Source organism: Homalodisca vitripennis, chromosome 6 (assembly GCF_021130785.1).
Source record: "Homalodisca vitripennis isolate AUS2020 chromosome 6, UT_GWSS_2.1, whole genome shotgun sequence".
NCBI lineage: Eukaryota > Metazoa > Arthropoda > Insecta > Hemiptera > Cicadellidae > Homalodisca > Homalodisca vitripennis.
Genome location: NC_060212.1, coordinates 98,847,010 through 98,873,232, shown reverse-complemented (window position 1 = coordinate 98,873,232; position 26,223 = coordinate 98,847,010). Strand labels below are relative to the sequence as shown.

General features: G+C 36.5%; 1 protein-coding gene across 3 annotated transcripts in view; it reads right to left on the bottom strand.

Moving 5' to 3' along the window:
- The window catches only part of LOC124364631 (heterogeneous nuclear ribonucleoprotein L), a 307,173-nt gene that overhangs the window by 21,567 nt on the left and 259,383 nt on the right, over positions 1 to 26,223 (bottom strand). For all 3 annotated transcript variants that reach the window (XM_046820249.1, XM_046820251.1, XM_046820250.1), the window contains exon 6: positions 15,119 to 15,182. In XM_046820249.1, coding sequence (XP_046676205.1) covers positions 15,119 to 15,182 — 64 coding nt within the window. The remainder of the gene's footprint in view (positions 1 to 15,118; positions 15,183 to 26,223) is intronic.

The following is a 26,223-nucleotide window of genomic DNA, read 5'->3' as shown; positions in this document are numbered from 1 at the left end:
AAATATTGTCTAAACATTCTTCTTGGTTTATTTATTTGTAAAGATAATTGAAGCGATTTAACCAATTCAATTAACTTCAAATAATGCAATCGATTTTAGGTTTGAAAATCTTATTTTATGTTATATTCATTGCCATTTAAGATAACTTCCCTGAACACAGGAAAGGTAGAAAGATCTGTTTTGACCACTCAACAGGTATTTGGAAATGGTATCTTCTCTGGTTATTTAAAGTAGAAAATTTGGGCAATTTTACAACCAGGCCCAAATAAAAATGGCTGAAGATAAAAAAGTGACATTTGTACAGGAGTTATAGCTTCAGAGAGTGACTTTTTATTCATTTATCAATTTTAAAAAATCATAGGTTTCAATTAAGTATATGTTTAAAACATGACGTGTTTTTAATTTTTGTATTAAAAAGAAAATTAGGAAATTATGTTTTCACACATAAAAGAAATTTGGATTGATACCAAAATTTCTACTTTTTATGTATTCAGAGAACTCATCTTAAATGAGATTGAATTTTACATAAAATATCTTCTAAATTCAAAATCGATTGCACTATTTAAAAGAACAGGTTATCTGATATTCACCATTATTCACTTAAATACTTACTTGTAACCCATGAGGTTTGTGTAAACGCAACAGAGTGTACAATGACAGACAAATACAATAGTTAAAACAGCATAAATCTTAATTAATCTTACTCGTCCAGTACAACTGGGTGATAGTGTGATTACATTCTACCATACTAGAAGTACAGTGGTACAGGAGAAGTGTTGACCACCAGAGCTAAAGAGTTGTTTTTAGAGAATTGACCATCCATGTTAAGTAATAATTACCAAACAGAAATTGAGAAAAGTTGATAAACTGATTAATTTAATATATAGATCCAAATTATCATTTGATTTTGTTTTAGTTTATCATCCAAAAACCAAGGTTTTATACAAACAGAATGTTGAAATTATGAAGCTTTTGACTATTATGAAACAAGTAATGTAATTAAAACAGTAACGCAAAATTTAAAATTGGTCTGATTTTGATTAAATTTGAGAAATAAAATTTATAAACTCATCTTAAAAACAATACTTGTTAATACATATGTTTTAATTTTAAAGATGTACAACATTTTAATAAGTTATTACATTTATAGATTGTTACCTGCAAAAGTGAAACAAGAAAAATTATAGCAGTTTTAATTCGAAGTCATCACAAAAAATTCCATGATATGGTAAAACGTTATAAACCATATCTGCATAAAATAGGGTGCAAATAAATATTTAGATTTTGAAAAAGCGACTGGAAACCTGGAACTCCCTGGACAAGTAAGAACAGACAAGTATAACTATAGTAAACTAGAGGGTGTTACCTGGTGAGTGGGCGTTGGTTGGCGAGGATGGCGAGGGCGAGGGTGGAACGTTGGGCAAAGTTGGCAGCCATGACAGGTCCTGCACATAGACAAACAGTCCCTCGCGTCAATCCTCTCTTGTCACCACATCATGTGTTCAGATCTCTTAATTTTGAAACTTTGTCTGGGAAAGCGCTATTTTATTTAGCCAATAATCTTTTTGCGGTTCGTTTGTCTGTGTGCATTCGTGTCAGAATGGCAGCCACTTGTGGACAGCGAGTGTGGAATGCATGTGTGTTCTTGTCTCGTCTTCTTGTTCGTGTTACATACCTTGCATGTGTGCCTTGTGCGAGCGTGCGCGGGTGCATGCGTGCGTGGGTACGTGTTGTGTCTTGTCTTCTCCACTGTTCTGTCACCCTCAAGGATGTTCTACTTAATATTAACTACAAAAAGCAACTTTTCCATTTACATATTATTTTTCTGTAGTATGATATTGCCTATCATTAACTAATTTATTCTGTTCATAAGAGAAAGGGTAAAATATAAAAGTGAATATAAATACAATGTATATATATATATATATATATACTAGCATATGTTGTACCATCCCTAAGATGACCACCGTGTTTATGTATTTCAAATATGTAAATGAAAAAGTTTATAATAACTAAGAACACTGAACTAATGAAAAAATACACAACTTATAACAATATCTGAACTTAATAATAGAAATGTGTTATTACATACAGTTATATTCCTAATACTACATCTTTAATAAACAAATGGAACAAATGATACCTGCAAGAATTTAGTAAATGGTACACCTAAAACTTACATACACCAAATTTTATCATGCTTGCTTTGCAGGTTTAAAAATCATAATACTGTAACAGCTTCTCCCATAATTACATTATCATGTTTGGTTTAACTTGTGTCTACTTCACTTAAAAAGTAATTAATATGTTTTACTATGCAGTAAAGTTTATACTTCTACTCAGTGCTCCATTTCTAGCATTCTAGCATAGACATGGAGGATCTATAACCTAATGAGAGTCTGCGGAGTAAGGAATAGCTCACAGAAGAAGGGGGTCTGAAAGTCCTGCCCAGGACTGTTAAGCGCTAATCAGTTTTATCTCAATGTTAAGTTCTAAAATATTAGTGTGTTATGACAGGACAACAGTAGATAATAATAATAATAATAATTATTATTATTATTATTATTATTATCTACATACTATTAATCAGTAATATAGACATAGAAGTTTATAACATGGTGTTAAAATTATATCAGCATTATATGGAACCAACTTTAATAAAAATAAAAGTTCTCAATCAACCCGTATTTTTTATCTATAATAATCTCTTAGAAACAATTGGAAGATTTCATATGTACAGTGAATTTATTAATAGTTTTAAAAGACAATACGACAATTGTTTGAATGCTACCCTGCTAATATCAATACCGTATGTGTAATATCAGTATCAATAGAAAACAAACGATTCTGAAATCTTACAATAAGATAAATAAATAAATACAGAACTACAAGTGGATTTAAAAATTTTAAAAAAAACCATCTTGAGCCTTTATTTTGGCTCACTAGACAGTATAAAGCTCAAAAAATTGAGCTATTTAAATGAATATGCTAGTTTAAATTGTGAAAAAATCAAATTTTCATAAATTAATATGAAAAAGGAGAGCACTTCATTGTGCTCCAGCATTGTGGCACTTTAAATGAGGTAATATGGCTTAAAACTCAAGATTGAGCCAGACTTGGTTGCAACCATTTAGAGATTTATTATAGCGATTGTATTGATACGAGGGTCATTCAATAAGTAACAAGACAAATTACTACTGCCCAAAAAAAGCTGAATTGATCCATGTGAAACTTTCAGGACATAACGTTGGCAACCTTGCAATGACATATGATCACCTGTTCAATAACATTTTTTAAAACATAGCTTCAAATTTACACAGTTGAAATTTGGGAGTCCCCACAAGAATTGTACCATCGCGGAAGGTGAGAAGGATAGAAATATTCCCACTTGCAAAAAATTCAGGACAGCCGTCTGCTGGTAAAGTCATGCTTACAGCATTTTGACATTTTCAGGGGCCAATTTATTGTAATTTTACTGAAAGCCAAAGAACAACCAACAGCCAGTTCAGGGACATGTTGGAAAACAAGATAAGACCTGCCATTCAAAAACGAACGCACCATGGACGTCCACATACGTCACAGTTAACAAAATAAAACTTTCAGAACTGGGTGGGAGATCCTTCCACATCACCCTTACAGCCCTGGCCTCTCCCCATCAGACTTCAATCTGTTTGGACCCCTTAAAAAGGGTCTACGAGGGAAACATTTTCAATCTAATAAAGAGGTCAAAATCAGGTGCAAAAGTGTCTTCAATACCGACCCAAAAAATTGTATGCCAAAAGCATTTACAAATTAGAAGAAAGATGGGACAAGTGTAGAAATGTTGCTGGACACTATTTTGAAAAGTAACCAACGTTATGTACTGTTTGTATAAACTGTTTTTGAACAGTAGTAATTTGTCTCGTTGCTTATTGAATGACCCTTGTATCATACAAGAATATACTTTTCCAAACTCTACAAACCTTTCCTAATATCAACAAATATATGAATGACTTGAGAATACAGACATGAGATATTATTATGTACCTTTTCATTTTTTTCTCTACATTGCTTGGGTGTATGACAGATAACTAAATAAACATATTTTGTTCAAATCTCTATACATTGCCCATCAGAGACTATAATCAGCACTTCCAATATATATACAGGCCAGTGAGAGATGGCTACCAATAATTAGGTTACTTTTATTGAGTAGTAATTAGGTTACTTTTATTGAGTAGTTGTTTTATATAGTACCGTAAATAAAATTCACACCTGATAAATAATGTATTCTTCTACATCAATGCAAATACCCAAGATTTCAAAACTCATTCTGCTCTACAATATTTATTAAATTAGTCTGGCTATCTGTGAAAAAAATGTATTATCAACGGTATAAACAAGTTTCTAAGCTTGGTCTAAATAATTTAAATTTAATGCAGTTGTTTTCACAAATAAAAATTATTTAGGACTTGAACTTGGATCTCTCATTTGCCATTATTTACACGATTACATCACAGACCTCTCATCTTTTGTGATTAAATTATTTGGTGTTCAGACAAAATATGTGTCAATTGACTTTAATATACATTAGACTTTTATAGCCAACAATAGGCAAACTTAGACTTTAATCAAGCCACTCACTTGCCAGGTGATTATGCTACCAGTGTGTATGCAGGTCTAATCTAGGGAGCTGAGGATTATTGATAACAAACATAATATGAAAATATTTTCCAACCATAAGTATGATTGCAATAAGCAGGATGTCCCCTGCTTTCAACCAGGCTACGATAATAAAATAAAATACAACAGAGATTCGGTAATGCGACAGAGTCCCCCGAGAAACAACCAGTCTCCACTTGCTTGTCAGGATAAAACACAAAATCCGAGCTGAGCAGAAACAAGCTTACTCTCTGACACTGCCGCTGCCTCTCTCTATGGTTTAACCCACTCAGCATTATATGGAAATAAAAGCTCACATAATACTCCCCCCCTCTCCGCTTTGTTACTATGTGTCAAAGTATAAATCCACTTTGTCCATTATTATATCACTAATTAATTTACTCAGAAACCGAGCTTTGTTTTGATTCCCACACTAAACCTGTGTTGCCACAGGAAATTTGTGTGACATAGGTTTCTTATGTGTTGGGTTTTAAATAGTTGGCTATGCAGCCAATGTATGTATTTAAAAAAATAATACTAATAGTGATTAGTTATAATTTTAAATAATATATATTTTGAGATTGAATTGCATTGACAATTGACAATTTTTATGTTTAATTTATTCTGTTTTCCTTATATATATAAAATCTATTTTCATAGTAAGTCTTAAACAATATTGCTATGTAAGAGATGTAGCCTTGAAAAGTGTTTTATAAATATGTATAATACAATATAAATAAACCTTTTAACACTTTTTGTAAACTTTTATTTTTGTTACTATGTACATTTCGAAATCTGTGATTTCATCTTCAGGTACAAAGGTTAAGTTATGAAAATAAATAATTAAAACCAATTTGTCATGTGTTTTTTCATTATTTATTTTTATGGTTTTAATTATTTATTTTCATAACTTAACCTTTGTACCTGAAGATGAAATCACAGATTTCGAAATGTACATAGTAACAAAAATACAAGTTTACAAAAAGTGTTAAAAGGTTTATTTATATTGTATTATACATATTGCTATGTATATATAGCAATTTTTTTAAGACTTACTATGAAAATACATTATTAATGTATGTTTATATTTTGACAATTTATGAGATCTGTTAAATAATAAAAAAAGAATAACCCATAAATTTAATTCATAACCTTACTAACGTCAGTTACTTTTTGCAATTCTATCTCTAATTTGGTTAACATTTAAGTATCACAAATTCAACAATGTTATACGAGAGATAAAGTTCTCTTTGAATCTACTTATTATTATGGTGACTCCCATATATTATTTGCCGTAGTATGAAGTATAAAACCATTCATAAAAACAAGGTACAAGGTTCGAATCGTACATTAAATGATCGAAACATTATCAAAACAATGTTAGTGTTTCACGAGGAGTGAAGTCACTTAGCCACTGGCAGAAGAGAGATTTACAGGTATTATTTTGGAAACCAACAAGTGGAAAACAAATAAATAACGAGAGGTAGCGGTAGCGTGTGCTGGGGCGGCGGGGCTGGATCGATCGTGAAGCACAGCGGCGGCCGGCAGGACAGAACACGCCGTCACACGTCTGGCGCTAGGCTCCTTGTTACTGGCCCGGGCGCCCGTACAAAGTTCATCCCTTCGGACACATTAACGCTAACAAAATAATACAGAATACGGTTCAGCTCGATTTAGAAGCAGATCATAACAATGCAAGAACAATTGAATCCGAATTGTTGAAGGGGTCAAAATGATATCGTGTGTTCTATATCAAGAAAGATAACGCCATGGTACGAGTTGAGGTGACAGATTACTGTCTACTGGGATCTTCTTACTGGAACACATTGACTTTACTGTACTATCAATTACTAATAAGGTAATGTATGTCATGATACAAAAGAACAGAATAAGTCTGTAAGTGCTTTGTTTAACTTGTAATGAATTATATATTCGAATGTTTAATTACATCTTGTGTATTTTATAGTTAACATACGTTAAGTGCAATAACAAATTTTCACTATTGTCAGTGACCTACAGCAAGTGAGTTTGCACAATCACATACAGCAAAACTCACACATAGTGGTTTTGACACATAAAATACAAACAGCCCGGTATGGTCTGCAAAACTTCATGCTGTTGCAATGGCGAATATACACTAGTGTGACACATCGCGGTTAATCGAGTCGAGATAGCTAATATATTATACACACCGGATGCCGCACAGATTGCTCTGTACAAACAGCAATCAACAAACACCATGATACACGTCATGATTGGGCGCCGTGCCACACCGCACACGAGTATTGACGGTAAAGAGTTCACCACGAGCTCTGGAGCAATTTATTATCGCAAAGTAATTATAAAGTGAGACTAATCCGTCCAACAACTAATATACAAGTGTGAAACATCGCGGTTAATCGAGTCGAGACAACTCCTATATTATACACACCGGATGCCGCACAGATTGCTCTGTACAAACAGCAATCAACAAACATCATGATACAACATGATTGGGCGCCGTGCCACACCGCACACGAGTATTGACGGTAAAGAGTTCACCACGAGCTCTGGAGCAATTTATTATCGCAAAGTAATTATAAAGTGAGACTAATCCGTCCAACAACTAATATACAAGTGTGAAACATCGCGGTTAATCGAGTCGAGACAACTCCTATATTATACACACCGGATGCCGCACAGATTGCTCTGTACAAACAGCAATCAACAAACATCATGATACAACATGATTGGGCGCCGTGCCACACCGCACACGAGTATTGACGGTAAAGAGTTCACCACGAGCTCTGGAGCAATTTATTATCGCAAAGTAATTATAAAGTGAGACTAATCCGTCCAACAACTAATATACAAGTGTGAAACATCGCGGTTAATCGAGTCGAGATAGCTCCTATATTATACACACCGGATGCCGCACAGATTGCTCTGTACAAACAGCAATCAACAAACACCATGATACACGTCATGATTGGGCGCCGTGCCACACCGCACACGAGTATTGACGGTAAAGAGTTCACCACAAGCTCTGGAGCAATTTATTATCGCAAAGTAATTATAAAGTGAGACTAATCCGTCCAACAACTAATATACAAGTGTGAAACATCGCGGTTAATCGAGTCGAGACAACTCCTATATTATACACACCGGATGCCGCACAGATTGCTCTGTACAAACAGCAATCAACAAACACCATGATACACGTCATGATTGGGCGCCGTGCCACACCGCACACGAGTATTGACGGTAAAGAGTTCACCACAAGCTCTGGAGCAATTTATTATCGCAAAGTAATTATAAAGTGAGACTAATCCGTCCAACAACTAATATACAAGTGTGAAACATCGCGGTTAATCGAGTCGAGACAACTCCTATATTATACACACCGGATGCCGCGCAGATTGCTCTGTACAAACAGCAATCATCAAACATCATGATACAACATTGGGCGCCGTGCCACGCAGCGCACGAGTATTGACGGTAAAGAGTTCACCACGAGCTCTGGAGCAATTTATCATCGCAAAGTAATTATAAAGTGAGGCTAAGCCGTTCTGTGAGCGCTCTTTGGGGCTTCTGCTGCCGGTTGTTCAATTTTAATAACTAATTGTATTGCAGCTATCTGCAGCAGCTTTCGTGTAGGTCACGAACAATTTGCTGTGAATATCTGTGCCAAAGTGAGAGAATTGGATGCATTACATATATTTGATACAAAACAAGGTAACAAAGGCAAAAGTAAATGCAATGTGTAATAAGTTCAAGTTGTAAACAGGGCAAGTTAAGTATGAACACAAAGTACTATTTTTGACAGTTTACAATCTAAGTGTTTAGGTTGAACTTATCAATCGAAATCTTTCTATTGCTCATTAGGTTGTTATTATTTATATAACAAATTACTTTTTGTACTATGTAGGCCTATCGATTAGACAAAAAGCATATTTTTTTTTATTTATTCATTGCATTTTAAAGTAACAATATAAGCAAATGTTAGTTTCCGATTATGCACTATATGTTCTCATTCAACTTAGAACTGAAGTCTACACACACGCATACCTATTACTCTGATACGGTATCATGAATAATTTAACCACACGTCTAATCAGATAACAGCAAACCTGATTAATAACTGTAAACCCCCTGCACAAACCCTACCAGACCCTTACGTTGGTTTCCTGCTTGTATTGTTTTAACTGGGCTTCAATCACCGCCCGATCAAATTTTGGCTCTTTCCATTGGTCCATAGTACAATCACAGTCCCTCTATTTAAAAACACGACAGTTCAATATGGTATGGTAATATATATATATATATATATATATATATATATATATATATATATATATATACTTTTTTTTTAGCTTGAACATTTAAAAGAAAGCACTTTTTCTGAAAGAGAAAACAAAGAATATAAACAACTGCACAGAGTACCGTTGTTAGACAACGAAAATAATAGGATTATTACAAAATACAACAAACGCTAGCCAAGGGAGTCTACAAAGTCAGGCTCTGAGTATAAGGTATTTATCGTTAATTAAACACTACTCTAGTTCTAGTGCCTTCTGCTACACCATCTTATATTCAGATCGAGATTAATCGTTTATAAAAAAAATTGAGAACTGATATCTATATATTTTTAAATTCAACTGATTCATATCTAATATATAAAAAGCTTTTGGGTTAAACATGTACAGATCAGTGCAACATTGTGAGATCCGTCACCATACCTGAAGGGTGATGAATTGGTCAAATTCCCACTAAACTCTTGCGGATGTGGGGGGACCGGCTTAGCCATTCAGGTAGAATCACAACATACATTGAGAGGCCGCATGTGAAGGTGTCAGTTCTATTAACTACGTATGTAGTAATAGTGCATAATGTTCTTTAATTAATATTTCACTTTAACATCATTAGAAATTCCAAAATATTATAGCTAACCCAAAAATGATAAAAGCCTAGAAGAATGTTACAACAAAACTTTCAGTTTACTTGTAGAACGTATTGTGTTTACTGGGGAAGTGTTAATTGTGGTTTCTAGCTAATATTTAGTTAAAAAAAGAAGTCAATTTTTAAAACTTTAAAAATAAGTATTGATTGGTTAGATAATTAGTTTAATATAGATAATAATTTAAATTTGTAGAGCCGCTTTTAACTAAAACAATGTAACAACAAACAATACATAAAACCTTCCGACGCAAACGGAAAAACAGGGAGTTCATGTATGACAGTCAATTCGAATTACGGAACGGAAGGGGTATTATTAATGTTGTAGGTTAATTTTTACGATCCACAGTTATTACGATTAGCAATTACGTGACAGTTACATATATTACATAGCCAAACACTATTTGAGGGCGCTATGTTTTGATGTATATGTGTCTTTAAAATTGGTTGGTTGGTGGTTGAACTTAAAACTTGAGTATTAGACCACTTCATAATAAAGTACATGTACTTGTGCAATGGCTATAAACAGAAGTGAACCAGAAGTGCTCATGTACGGACAAAGCTTACGAAAACCGTGCGAGGTACAGGGAAACTGCTAGTCATATACAAAAATCCAATAATCATATAGCAACAAATACACTAATTTGTATACTTCTTAATATCTGAAACATTGCCATTATGTGGAACTTTGCGACAAAAATCATGAATAAACTAAATGAATTCTGAAGTAAATGGCATAATTGTTCTATATAGGGTTACGTTATGCCCTATGATGCCTAATACCTGATTGGAAACAACTATTTTCCATATATGTAACTGCTTCCATCTTGAAATCTTGTCCAATAATTGTAAATAACAGCATAAAAGAGGATAACCAAACGTCCGTGTCGAGTGTTGGCATTATGAGGGGATGCGGTGGCCGCTCCACTATAAAACTTTTAGTCTCGTGCCAGTGTCACCAGTTTATGACTGCTTACGTGTTACCATTCTGCTCTTTCTCCCGAGTTGTCTCTCGTACCACCACACTCATAACTCTTGTTATACTATCCCCTGATTAGTTTACACAAGACTGTCCGTGTCGAGTGTTGGCATTATGAGGGGATGCGGTGGCCGCTTCGCTATAAAACTTTTAGTCTCGTGCCAGTATCGCCAGTTTAACTGCTTACGTGTTACCATTCTGCTCTTTCTCCCGAGTTGTCTCTCGTACCACCACACTCATAACTCTTGTTATACTATCCCCTGATTAGTTTACACAAGACTGTCCGTGTCGAGTGTTGGCATTATGAGGGGATGCGGTGGCCGCTTCGCTATAAAACTTTTAGTCTCGTGCCAGTATCGCCAGTTTAACTGCTTACGTGTTACCATTCTGCTCTTTGTCCCGAGTTGTCTCTCGTACCACCACACTCATAACTCTTGTTATACTATCCCCTGATTAGTTTACACAAGACTGTCCGTGTCGAGTGTTGGCATTATGAGGGGATGCGGTGGCCGCTCCACTATAAAACTTTTAGTCTCGTGCCAGTGTCGCCAGTTTATGACTGCTTACGTGTTACCATTCTGCTCTTTGTCCCGAGTTGTCTCTCATACCACCACACTCATAACTCTTGTTATACAATTCCCTGATTAGTTTACTCAAGACTGTCCGTGTCGAGTGTTGGCATATGAGGGGATGCGGTGGCCGCTTCGATATAAAACTTTTAGTCTCGTGCCAGTGTCGCCAGTTTATGACTGCTTACGTGTTACCATTCTGCTCTCTGTCCCGAGTTGTCTCTCATTCCACCTCACTCATAACAGCTCCCGTTATTAATTAGTACACTTTCCAACTGACATTATTTTGTAACAATCGTGTTGTAATGTGGGGCAGTACAGGGCTGGTGAAGAGGCGGGTCACCCTCGTGTTAGGTGCGCCTAATTGAATCTTCCCCTAGGGTCCTCTGTATGAATGAAAAGCCAACTTTGTCCTAATTAAAGATGAGCCGCGCCACGCCTGTCTCTGGTGCTCTCCTTGAATAACAAATTACCCTCGTCTACTCTGTACTTGGTGGCGTATTAAGTACAGGAATACTACAGCCCTTATAATTGGTCAATTAAATGGCCCCTGTTATTCAAGGTCATAGTTAAATGTGGAAATACATCAATATTCACCGGCGTTTGATATCAACAGTTTCGTTGCAATACATATTTCATAGATACAATGCACCTACTACAGTATGTTTAGTGCTCGCCAACTAAAATAACGTTTCGACTCTAACTAGCCAAAGTTAAACACTGATTGGCCGGCCGCAACAAAGCTTCATTTGGTGTCTTTCAGTCGAACAACCGGACAGACTCTACTGACAATTGACTAGTTAGTTACTGCAAAGAACTGCGCGGGACATCACATCACAGTGACAAATACATTAGCATTATAATTGTAACAAATATTTGAAAAACAAAAGAAAACGGTGACTGAAGGAACTATGGAAAGAAATTACGAGACTACGAAATGTTTTCCCGTTTATCAAATAAATTCATAAGTATAAGTTTATAAGAATTATGTCATAAATTATTATCATTTCGATTGTGGTTCACTATATCTTGAACTAAGTATGGATGTCTTATGTAAAACTAGCCCATAAGATTGGTTTAATTTGGAAACTTTCAAAATACTGTACTCAATACATACGGGAAATATTTTATTGCACAACTATCTTTTCTATAGTATTATATAGACTATATATAGTATTACATATTATAGCAGTATATAGAGGAAACCTTGGTATAAATGATTTAGCATGGACTGAGCAACAAGTAGAGCTCAATATGACACAACCACATGACAAGTGGGTGCCAAATTTGTAAACAGCTCTCCTCGAGAAATAAAGCCACTTGGACATTTTAAACTATGTGTGTTTTATTAAATGGTTAAATTCTTTAATTTCCACAGTCGGACTTCTCGCAGTTTCCTGAAGTAGTAATACTCATTTCTAGAATAGTTTCATACAATTCTTTGTGTAGTTTCAGATTTGTTGAATATTATATAGAGAATAAAATAAATTGAATTTTGACATTTCACGTTGGATTAGGAATATCAACTCGTAACAATTGTGTCACGACAGTGGAGAAATGTTGATTGACAGTTCTAGATCCCGTCCACCCGGCGAGTTGGCAAAGGCGTTACACACAATCTGATAACGTTGCACCCGTCACAATACGGTGAGGTGGGGGGACGCAGGGACCCAATCAAGTGGGGAGACCGTGAACTGCTGACGGCGACATCCCGCTCGCTCTCACTGCTGCTGACCGCCGCCATTCGCTCTTGCCAAATTGTCGCCGACAAACATTTTAATTAAACGCCATGTCGCCCGACGTCCGGCTCAAATTAACGGACCCACGAGTAATCGCCCTTTGACGAACAAATTATGATTTTTTTTCATCTTCACTGTTGTTATATACTGGACATTATAAAACTGTAGCGGAACAGGGTTATAATGGCGAGAGTATACTGACGGTGCTGATTGGAGGAACACAATGAATGGGGGAGCGAGAGGTATAAAGTGAATGTGCTGATGTGGTGGGCTGCCATTCCACGGTCCCCAGAGCACGCTACAACACTCAGCAACCCCTTACACTTCATTACTCGCATTTACTGGTTAATAACGCAACTATTGTGATTGAATACTGCCTTACATCGGAGCAATACTTGTGGTTTTGTATAGAAATAGAGGTTTTGTATATATTGGATAGAAAATACATAATTTCTAAAGGAATATCAACATATAATAATGAATTGCTAGGTCTACTTTGTGATATGTTGCCGATTTCATAGGTAGGACAACCTGATTGCTCATTGCTTTTTTGTTTTGCAACTCAATTGAATAGCTTGTAGCTTTGATCTGCTTGTTTACAGTATTGAAGGTTATATAATGTTTGTTTGATAAAATAACTTGTCTCGGTGTAATTCTTTATGTAAGACAAGTACAAAAAATAACTAGAATAAATAGATACGGTAATAGCGGAATACCATTGAATAAAAATAAAAAGTTAGTTCCAAGTGAAGAAGGATCTGTTGATAGGTCTAATATTGGTTCAAGCAGCGAGCTAGGCCGAAACCCGAAAAGTTGTGAGCCTTGTACTTATAACTGCCATGAATGAACCTAGTTGTAAAGTAAGAGCTTCAACCGAAAAGCTGCAATATGTAGAAGAAATAAGAAGAGAAGGCTTCTTGAGTATAAAGCAGACTTTGATAACCCACATTATAGCACAACTTATATTATAAAATATAAGTTATAAGCAGCATTTTAACTTTAAATTTGTTTTTACAAAACCAACAAACACACTTATTTTTTTGTTGTGTCTTCAGTATGCTAGAAAATGATAATAAGTTATTTAACAATAAAAATATTTAAAAAAAACACAAATATTTGATATTTTAAACATTTTTCAAATCAAAAGTTAAAATCCAACCACACAGAATGCGTTACTCAAACATCCTGTTCTGATCACTAAATATACTTATACGTATGCAAACCTTTAAAACTGTATGCCTGATATTTTTCTTATAAATGGTATCGAGAAATGGCTAATTTAACATGGGCGGTATAGAGATGTCTCAGTCCCCTTGAGAGCGTTGAAAACCACTAAATTTGCTTCTACAAAAAACTCGATTGATCAACGGTAACATAACCAATTACTATTCATTCTTACTATATTTGATAACTTATCTTAATCTCAATGTCTGTTTCAACAGGGAAAAATTCATATGGAGACGCTTTTAAAGTACATCTTTCACACACAACAACTAAATATTTGTAAGGGAGAGTGACTCATTTACAATGTGGTTAAGCAAAGTTACTTAACCAACAAAAATAAGGCAGATAAGGCAATATCAGATAAATTGCAGGAAAGTTTTTCTTTCCAAAACTGTTCTAGCGGAAATCGCGTCCTTATGGCTAGACGGAATATTCCGACCAAAAACCTTAAATACAGTTTATTTTACAAATTTAACTTCATCGGACTGAAGTATGTCTGTACAGCTCGCTATTTTATACACAGATGAGGAATTCCATGTAAAATTAACCAGCGGTAGTTGGGCGTTTACCGGACCCGACGTTTACACAAATAAATTAACCTTAAAACTTCGCAACACGGTAAGATCGGTATTTGTTGACGCCGCTCCTCTATTTACAAGTGTAAATATTTGGCTGTGGGAACACGTGAGGGTGGTGGGAGGCGGCTACATCGGTCGTTATCAGGGCAGAAGGCAATAGGAAAACACCGTAATTATGAAAACTGTTGGCGCGAGCACTGGCCAGCTGGATATAGCGTGGACGCAACACGCGTTACAGGCCACGCTTATTTATACCCCATTCATTTGTTACCGGAGTCAGGAATGAGACTGGGCCCAATAAACGAATAAATGGATCCGTTTAAACCAGAACAGAATTGTCACAAGTAGACGAGTGTTCCCAGACAATGGTTACACTCACAACTGGTTCGGTAAAAAAATGTAGACTGTGTGTGTTGTTACTTAATCTACAGTAGACTATAATAGTGAGCTCACCGGCAGGAGGACTGGTGTAGTCCCAGCTTTCCGAGTCATTCTTGTGAACGTTCAGTTTGGTAGGCTGAAACAAAACAATCAAAGTCAGCTACTAACGCACTACACTTAATGATCACAGTGCCATAATTAATTTATAATGTAATCAGGTCCAGCATTGGCAGGACTGAAAATATTCACTCTTTCTACAAATGCTTCCACATAAAAGAAACAATAATATGTCATTTAAAAACTCACTCATTTCTATCTGTAAAAATGTAAAACTTGCTACTTCTAAAAGATACTATATTGGAATATACTTGGCGGGAGCATAAGCTACTTAATAGCGGCACAAGTACTTCATAAAGATAAAAGTAAAAGTTTATATTGCAAAAATTAGAAATCCATCAAAGTTTGCTTCTCTACTGCCGCTGTTCAGTCCCGCCGAGTTGACAAAGTTTAGTGTGGCAGCGCCGCTTATCATATAGAACAAGGTGCCAAGCAAGATTAAGGTAACTCTCTTTATTATCTCGCTGAGTAATTATAAACAGTTTCAGAGGAACAACAAATCTTTAATATTTATGTATAAAAACCCCATTACAGTGCAGGGATCTATCAAGCTTGTGTAAAGATTTTATTAATATAGTTGTGACTGGTGCAGAATGCAAAAGACGTCACTGAGATGAGCTGGCTACTGTTGAAACCGTAGACCCACTGACCCCAGAGTGGCCACTAATAACGGGCACAGCCGCCGGCCACTATTAATTACCGACTTTACCATCTAATGATCGTTATCTGCCAACGCTTCCTGCCTTGCGCCACACCGTTCCTATACAGACGACCCGGACACACTCATCACCTACTGTAGCTTACAGCTAGAGCGAAACTCTGGTGCACAGGTAAGCGGCTCTCTCTCCCTCCCTCTCACTCTCACACTCACAGTTCCAGAGACTACACTGGACCTGACCTATCTCTCTCTGTCTCTAGGGTTTGCGTGTTGAAACGCCGCGCCATTGCGTGCAACGAAAATCGTTTCTGTAATAAATTGTTAACACCGCCGCTTGATCATTATACATCAAACATTCTTTCTCTGCCTCAGAGCTAGCTTTTAGTTCTAATCGTACTTGAGAAATTAATTTATGTCTTAAGATCCTATTAAATATATTTTTCAAACTTAGTGTGTAGTATCTAAAAAGTATGGCGGACACAAATAGTTATTATGTATGTCATTTTGTCTTAGATGTTTCATGAATTGTACGCGTATTCTACCGAGTGAGTAGAATATCGGATGATTAGTTTATTCTAATTTTCTGTCGTGCTTGTCTAATTCAATCTTATAACGGAAATTACACTTTAAACTTTACTACAAATACTACAGACTGTCCCGGGCCAACATTCCGAATCTCTGCGATGAATGAATAATTTTAGCGATGTCTTCTTTTTCCTTCGAGTGACTCACTTGGCATAGTCTGCCACAACTACACACCTGTCTGCAGCGTGCCAACTGAGTCACAAGTTGCGCTTCTGCAACGTTGTTGTCCGATACTTCACAGCCTAGTGTGGACAAACCACGCGTACAACTGCTGTATTAGGTACTTGGCAGTGTGCGTGTCATGTGCATTAGTGTATATATACACACTTAGGTTACGATTGTTCTGGATAAACGTAGCGAGGTAGACGAGCCTGTGTGACACATCCAGCACATGGAGCAGATAACACAGCGGCCACATTAAACACGGGTTATCACTTGGGTATCGATTTACAGTTAATGCACCGATCAGGGCTGACTACTGACCCGCTTCGCCGACAGGTGCAGGGGATCTGGCATTTCAATGTTTCCATCATATATATGTACCATCAGGTCAATCCTGGATATTTTATTTTAAACCACAATTTTTAAACATAAAAGTGTTTATAAATTCTTTTAACCGACTGTTCTCAAACTTAATATCCTAATACCATGTCTCTTAAACACTATTTAAACACGAAATTTATTTAAAGAACTAGATTTTAGTTGTTAACAAGTATTTAAAATGTACATTTAGACGATTAGTATTAAAACATTTTAAAACAAATGATAACGATATATATATATATATATATATATATATATATATATATATATATATATATATATATATACTGTATATATATATATATATATACTATATATATTATATATACAATATACGTGAAAATCAATCAAATGAATTCCAGAGACCATCATCAAAGGTGCATGGAGTTGCAGATTAGTTGAACAATGTCAGCTACGGAAGAAAGGGAGGGGATTATAAAGACTATACAGGATATTAAATGGATGAACAATACAGCGTGTGGTCAGTCTATTCAGCGATACAGTGCGCTAACAAATAGCGGTGCGCAATATCCATTCACTTCAAACAGTGCGAGATGTTTATTCCTACAGAACCGCACGGACCCATGAATGGCTCTAGCTAACAATGGTCGACTGTAGAGAGTCACTCCGACTTACTGTGATAACAAGGTAGGGGGAGTACACCAGGAACACAAGTCACGTCAATTTGGATGCAGAAAGTATTAAGTCTTGCATGCTCGAGACAGACGGACAGGGGAGTTTTCGAGTATGTTGCGGGCAGACGGCCCACAGGCATATGAAGAGGAATTATATCAGCCAACTGGGTGATAGGCTTCACTGACGCCCAGCCAAATCCGACGGATGAAAGTGCATCATAACGGTGCATCATGGAAAACTCATTCTTTTCTATATAGAAATGGATTTTCTACAGAAATTTAAAGTCCACAGATTCTTTCTTGCCGATAATTAGGCTACGCTAACGCTCAGCCAAATCCACAGACATACTCACTACCAAAAACGACGTTGCCTATGTATAAATGAAGATAGGCCTAACATGCAAAGTTCGCAGTTTAATTTGTTTTTAAGATATAAAGTGAAAACAAGGAGACACACAAAAGGAAAATTTTCTCAAAACCCTTGGTTGTAGCTAAGCTTATACTAAATGTCAAGTTTTATAGCACAATTCATTCTCGAGTGTCACCATGAGTTGAGGCTTTCCTGACGTTCAGTCAAATCCTATGGGCAAGACATGCACCATCATTAAACTCTTATCTAGTCTAATAAATTAATAATTAACCGATATGACGAGTACTGAAGAACCGGAAAAACGCAATTAACGTTTTACCTACCAAGCGTACAAAGTAACCTCACTACACGTGTTAGTCTCTAGTTACCATTATGGTTAACGATGGACCAATATAAAAATATTTGCTAACGCTCAGCTAAATCCAATGGTGCCCATTTGGCGATACCGATACAGAAATTAAGCTTCGTGCAAATGTTCAAGGCCATTAAGTCAGTTCGTTCTCGACATGTCGTACTGACAAACCAGACAGGCAGACATAAAGACTGGTATACAAAGAAACAGACACAAATATAAATTTTCCTTAACTGTGAATAATAAGTTTCTGCTTTATATTTTAACGTAAATAAGAACGTATTTGCACCGTACAAGTTATTTTATCACTTATTGTGCAGAAAAGGTTATTTAAAAATTGTAAATTTGCTCATGTTTATACTATTCAGCAATACTATTAATTGTTCCAACTGAAATATAAATATTAATTGAAAAACAGTAATACGCACTTAATATAGATCCTTTACCCTTTCACTAATTCACATAAAAAAGTGTACTCACATTTTCTAATACGTCTGTATAAAGTGTTCAAAGACATTTGTACACAATCGGCTCTCATTTGACTTGTGACCTAAAATGTACGTAATGAGCACAGGGAGTGTACACAACGACTAGACATGTTCGCTGTTGCTGTAAAAGTACCAATTATCGCATAACTAACGCGCGGAAATCAACAGAAGAACACCGGACGAGAGAAACGTCATGTTTTTGTTGCAACTACAGAACAATGGGCTCCATTGTCAGTGCAATGGGTTGTAAATGAATTACAGAACACATATCACAAGAACGTTTGTTAAAACGTGACAATGGCATAACAATTCACTTAAAACATCCCTTAAAAATGCATTATGTCTAACTAATAGCCATTCCGATGCAATCGGGTGATAAATATAACTTACTAGGACTACTGTATTAAAATGTGGCTGCTTAGAAGAGCATAGGCTTGAAACGGAGAAAAACATAGCACATAACTTATAATAACATATCTGCCAGTGAATATTAAAACATCTGTCACATATTATTTTTAACTTTTTACAAACGACACGTCATGACAGTTTTCATCAGTGCTGATGATAGGCCGTCATCTTCAAACTTAACTAAACGCCACAAACGTAACTGATGTTGTAGCCGACTTTCATTAAACTATGCATTTTTACATGTTCTAGGTATGGCATAAACGTACATTCACATTATAAATCTTTTGAAATGTAAACAAGGTTCATTAAAATACACGAGCCATTTCTACGATATTTATCTGACAACACGTCTTTCTGCATAAACTTTACACCAATTCACTTTTCTGAATCATCAATGAGAGACATGAAAAATGGAGGATACGGAAACTTATGCAGTGCATAACGTTGTATGAGAGGGATAGAGAATCAACGCTATCGCTGCCTATGGAGTAATAAAGGCCACACTTTGTGCAGTCTTGCATTTAAGTGATAATAAAAGACGGGGTTAATCTAGCCTCTTACTCACTCTGTGTCAACAGACGGCTGTGAAACCGTGAATCAAGACTTATACAGCAAAATAAACTTGTATGCAACTTAACTACTTCTCATTCCAGTTAAATACAAGTCCACCCTCACTCGACAGTGTACTCGTGCTGAATTATACAATAATCGTGTCTACTTCTAGCGACGGACGTGGAAATAAACCAATTAGAAGCTTTGCAAATAGACACTTCCAACTGTGCATTCCACATAGAGCTATTTGGAATCATAAATGACAATTTTAAACAAAAGATAAAAACAGGTTTCCAAGCAATTTACAGTGAATACCTGACCATAACGAAACACGAGAGCACAAATTTATCGTGACCATGCGATCTGAGGAACAAATTACACCGAGTTTAGTTATTTACACTCGCTATTCATATACTAACTAGGCTGAGATTACTCTTCAAGTATTTAAACTGTTAGGTTTATTGTCTGGACAATAGTCCAGTCCGTTTATAGTCATATATCGGTGGATGTTGAGTGTATGGTGCCAGACGGTCCCAAGTCTCGGTCCCAAATCCTTCACAAGAGCATCACAGCAACCACAATCTTCATTCTGTCTCTCAAGGATACTTGGAAACATAAGGGTAAATATAAGGGGTTTACAAGTGCTATTAACTAAAATAATACAGGACAGAGAAACATTAATGCACTTCTAGATTTTAGACCAAAGGCCGAATGACTTTTTCCTTTACCGAAAAAGCTCTGATATTAATATGATGAGTGATTTCCGTTTAAATCCTTACAGGCTAGAAAGTCAAGATTGTAGCACTGGGCCAGATAACTTTCCAAGATAACAACGGCAAGTTTTAGAGACAAAATAATGAGTAAAGCAGTCAAAATTGAATCTTTGAAACTGCCGACATTGCAATGCAAATAACGCAACAGATTAGACCGATAAAATGTATAATTTTGTTTTAACCACAAGCAAATGTCGTTATTAATCGATACTCAGTGTAGTTCATTAACTAAAATTAAGTGTGCACAATTCGACAGATGCACAGGAGGAAAGAAAATATTTGGAACTTTATATTGCGTATTGTATATGATACATTGCCATATAGTAGTTTTTTAAACAGTAAATAAAAATGGTATTAGATAATTATGATACCAATGACTGTATACTTACTCCTTCTCCAACCAGTAATGAAAAAATAAATACCGAAGTTTCCAGCAACGTTATAAGATTTTAAAACTATTTCAAATAAGAATTAGGTATGTGTGTGTCCCGAATAAATTTTAATAATGCTGCCTACTTATTTTCCCACGTTTGGATCACATTATTACCAATTATACGAACTAAATGATACAGCCTTGCCTTTAATCTGTCCGCTTCTATGCATTCACATTTCTCGCTTATATCACACACACACACACACACACACACACACACACACACACACACACACACACACACACACACACGCACGCACGCACGCACGCACGCGCACACGCACGCGCGCGCGCGCACACACACACACACACACACACACACACACACACAAAATGTGCTCTGTGTGTATGACGTCTCCCTGTCCGACCACAAATTACACGAAAACAGGTTTATGGAAATTGTAACACACTCAGCAAATGAATTCTCAAAAGTTCAACATTGAAACACTCCGAAAGGGGCTATGGGTGGAGAAATTCACAACGATGTCAAAAACGTATCAATATTAAGTACGAGCATATTAATGGCCTGCTACTATGGTAAACAAAAACAAATCAATAACTTTGCACTCGGGGGGGGGGGGGAGGGGGAGCGGTCCCATGTTTGTGGGTAAACACATGAGATGTATGTAGTCTATGGATATTGCACGGTATCCATTATGGAAGGGCTGACCGTTCACTCTCTACTTGTATTCAGCGTAACTGGCATTATTGTTCTACTCTAGCGAATTAATTAATAAATATCACAGTTTTGTGTTTACTTCTCAATCATGACTAAATGCCCGTCGGTTTGACCCCAACACAATAAACATCTAATCTATCAGTCCACTCAAATTAAATTAATAAAAATATTGATGATTAAATAATTTATACTACACATAAATATCCCATATTGCATGCAAATTGTAATTAGGTCCGCATAATGAACTATTCATATATCACGGACCACCACCACTAAGGACACCAATAGGTTAGCAAATCAATTTTGACAAAAACTCATCTAAACTGTTGTCTTTTAGACACATAAAATAGCTGCATTAAACAATAAACACATGTTGGCAATGCAGCCTGTTAACTTCGATACTGCGTGTTTAATATTCACCAAGAGTTTGTAGTTTCCCAGTATTCGCCGCGGCTAATAATAGCTACAGGATTGACCGACAATAAAGTCCAGATCGGGACTAATGGACGGGCAAGAGGCCGTGTACGATGCGTGCACTATGACAGCGGTGACGGTATACGATTGTACGAGTGCGCTCTTTATTACCACGCCGGAAATGAAACAAGCGATTCTCCACGCGACTGTAAAGTCTCTCACAAAGGAATGCCGCAAGCCAGTCTGGTAGAGTGAGCGCCAAGCACTATAACGGATAACAACAATATGAGGTTGTTGGTGAATGATGGCTACCAGCCCATCCTACTTACAGTACATGTACGTATATACTAAACTATGGCAACATTACCACTTATGACGAGAGGATGTGTAATTGCAAGTAAGGTTGTAAGTACAGTCACTAAGACTACCAGTAACTAATAAGTGTTCGTAATTGAGAATGCGCGTAGGATCACCTAACACAGGTGCATGGATGGAGTCGGCAAAGAAAAAAAAATCCTTGTTACAATTAGTAAATTTTAAACTAGCACCAAAATTCCGTAAAAACCTCATTATAACTTTTGACACATCGAAATCTTTAAATTACGAACAACTTATAGAACGTGAACGTTTCTTGTTTACTTGTCTAGCATTCATAAAATTCAATAAATGTATTTCTTAAAACCCAAAATAGCAACGCTATAACTGTGTTCGTCTTATTTATACAATTTTACCTGTGTTTAGGTTTCACATTCCCAAGCACTCGCCTTTATAGTTCCATCAACCAATGTCTATTGTAAAGAGTTTAGTCACTATTGATATGGTTAATCATAAAATTTTGCTAAAAAAACTTCACTTTACTTGGCATTAGAGGTGTATCGTACTGTTGGATTTCATCTTACCTGCGTGGGAGGACGCAATCAGTTCAGCTTCCTTTTTTGGACAGCTATAGCTGTCAAAGAACAGCCTCGTCAAAACCATGTGAGGTAATAAGAGGAGTCCCGCAGGGTTCAGTACTGGGACCAATCTTGTTCCTCTTGTTTGTGAATGACCTCCCAAATTGCATTTCTGGTCCCAATGCCCAAAATTTGTCTTTTTGCAGACGATACATCCCTCACAGTGAAAGCCCCAAACCACTTGGACCTCATGACTCTGGCTTCTGAAGAAGCACAAAAAATATCCCAGTGGTTTCAGCATAACCAGCTCGTAGTAAATAACGAGAAAACACAAATGATCCATTTTTCTATCAGAAGTTCTCAGGATTTGGAGCAAATTCCATTTCCACTTGGGGGGATGAAGAGATTTCATCTGGTAAGTCGCTAAAGTTTCTAGGCGTTCAGATAGACAATAAATTAAGCTTCCACGTTCATATTGAGCTCGTTTGTAGGAAACTAAGCTCGGGATTTTTGTTATTAGAAACCTGTCAAAGTTTGCTGATGCCAGAGTGACCTTGGCTGCTTACTATGGGCTTATCTACCCCTTTCTCACATATGCTGTAGTCATTTGGGGATGTGAAAGTGTACGTACAAAATTCGTTTTTTAAACTCCAGAAAAGGGCGTTGAGAGCGGTTTTTGGGAAACCGTGTAGAACTTCTTGTAGGTCGCTTTTTAGGGAGGCAAAGGTTCTAACATTCCCATCGATTTATATCTTGTACTGCGTGACATTTGTTCACAAAAAACTCCACCTTTTCAAATCTCAAAATCCCCTACATCGTCACAATCTACGTCACTCCAATATGATTACCATTCCTGCCCATAGAACAAGTTTTTTTGAAAGACATTTATTAACCAGCGGCATTAAACTATATAATTGCACTCACAGACTCTATGAAAACAAAAACAAGTCCTTCTTTTGAGAGGGAGGTCAAGCGGCATTTGGTACAGCGGGCTTACTACAGTGTCAGGGGACTTTGTCGAGTGCTCTGGTCAGACTAGCTTATATTAAGCTTTATGTTAAGACTAGCCACCTATGTAAGCTTTAGTTTGATTTATTTTAGCATTGACAAAAACTTTAGTGCTGTTTAAATTAATCTGACGTTTTTTATATTTAATTTTATTGGGTTATTCTGAAAATAACTTAGTGTAATTAACTATTACATAATATTGTTGACGCTATTTTGCAGTGTTCTACTGTCTGACAATAAAGAATTTCTGATTTCACAACAAGATTAATGTTTATTGATTGTAAGAAATCCGCATAGATAGACAATCACAACTGATGTAAATCATACAAATGTCATTAGGTTCGAGCAGACATACAAGATGAAATCGGAATAAATATTGTCAATACACTAACTATTACATTTAAGCGATAAACACGGTACATTTTAAATAGTTGTTATTTTCGCAATTGTTGCCCAAATAGTGCCAATTTTCTCGTACCAATAGCTCTCCTGACACAGGCATTTTTATTGGCACACTCTCTACAACTTGGCCTACATTACTTAACATTTTGAACGTATTTCTCGTAGGACCTACTACAACACTGCAAAGTAATACAGCATTTCCTTTTATGACAAGTAGCGGCTTCGTTGTCAGTCTGCAGAGGACTTGTAGAAACAATAAATTCTAACTATAAGTAGATATTACATGTCAATAACCTTGCCGGGGCAGCTTATTATAAATAATATCAGTGTCTAACGCAAAAATGTACCCTATTTACTAATACGAAGTAGGGGTAGGTAATAACGGTCTTATGTTGAATCCTCCCTCCCTTTAAATATTGACGGTCTCACCTAAATACAATTGTAAAAGTTCCTAGTCAGGTTCTGATGACGGCGTATTATGGCTTGATTTACCCCCATCTCACTTAGGGCTGGCGTTGTGGGGAGCTTGTTTAAACAATCCATGAGAATGTTTCAAGCTGCAAAAACAAGCGATCCGCATGGCCGCTCAATTGAAATTTAGAGTCATGTCAGGAAGCCTTCAAAGATTTGCAACTGTTGACGCTGCCCAGTCTCTACATTTTAAAACAGTTCTATTAAGTTTGTATAAAGGTGCCATGACGAATGTCCGAGACATACGAGCAGCGATAACTAACGAACTGGTAGACACAGAACTGTGGTTTATGAACGTCTTCACAAGCAGGTGTTAATTTCGTCAATAAATTACCGGATTTAGTCAAAAACGCTCCAACGCCCAATGTGTTAACAACTCGTTTGAAACGCTTTTTAGTGTCACAAACATTTTATATTGTTGGCGAGTTTTAGCACATGATTGGGAGACCATAAATTAAAAAGACTGACTGAATCCGTCGCTGATTCGATTTTTGCTTTGAATCGAGGGTTACAAGTCGGCAGAGGCGTTCACGACAATATTTACCCCCATCTGAGCTGTTTGATCACATCGCCCACCCACCCAGTGCTGGCCTTACCTTCCTCTCGACATCCACGGCTATTTCGGCCCCCGCTATTCCAATGTTGTTTACACGCAGTTTCTGCAACTACTCGACTTTTACGACTGTTCCCGTTAACATTCCGTAGGCGAATAGCAAATATACAGACGATCAAGCAGCAGTTCGAAACTAACACGCCCTGTCCTCAGCGATCTCACCTCGCTACGAGATCGCCTGCTTACCCTTTAACAAGTCACGAACTTCCATCAGCTCATCATTGATTACAACAGTATTAAAAACCTAATTTCCTACTAAAAGATTATAATTTTCGGATTTTTTAAAAACCTATTCAAGTGGATCATACTTTTATTACGCATGCAACGTTACAAAGCAAATAACCTACAGAATATAGAAGAATTCCTTTTGTATAATAGAGGAAGCAGGATCCCACCGAAACTCAGACACGCAGGTCAGTTTCTACAGCACAAATGCACGCTATTTAACGCTTGCGATGTACAACATCAGCTTTATTGACGGATGTACAATGATGTTGGCCCGGACAATATAAACAAAAGCACTTCTCCGTGATGGATTACCAACTTTGGGATGAAAACAAATAATTATAGTGCTGGCATTTTCATTTCTCTTTCATTTCACTCATTTACGGAATAGCGTTAAATAATCAGACGACAAAAACTTCTGTGCTAAATGGATTAAATGTTTTAAAGTGACAGTTCAACATTAAACAATTGGTTTCAACATATTTTACGTTGTCCACACGTATTATGAAAATCTGTATTATGAAAAAGACGGGTATTTTAAACCGTTAACCAATGCTA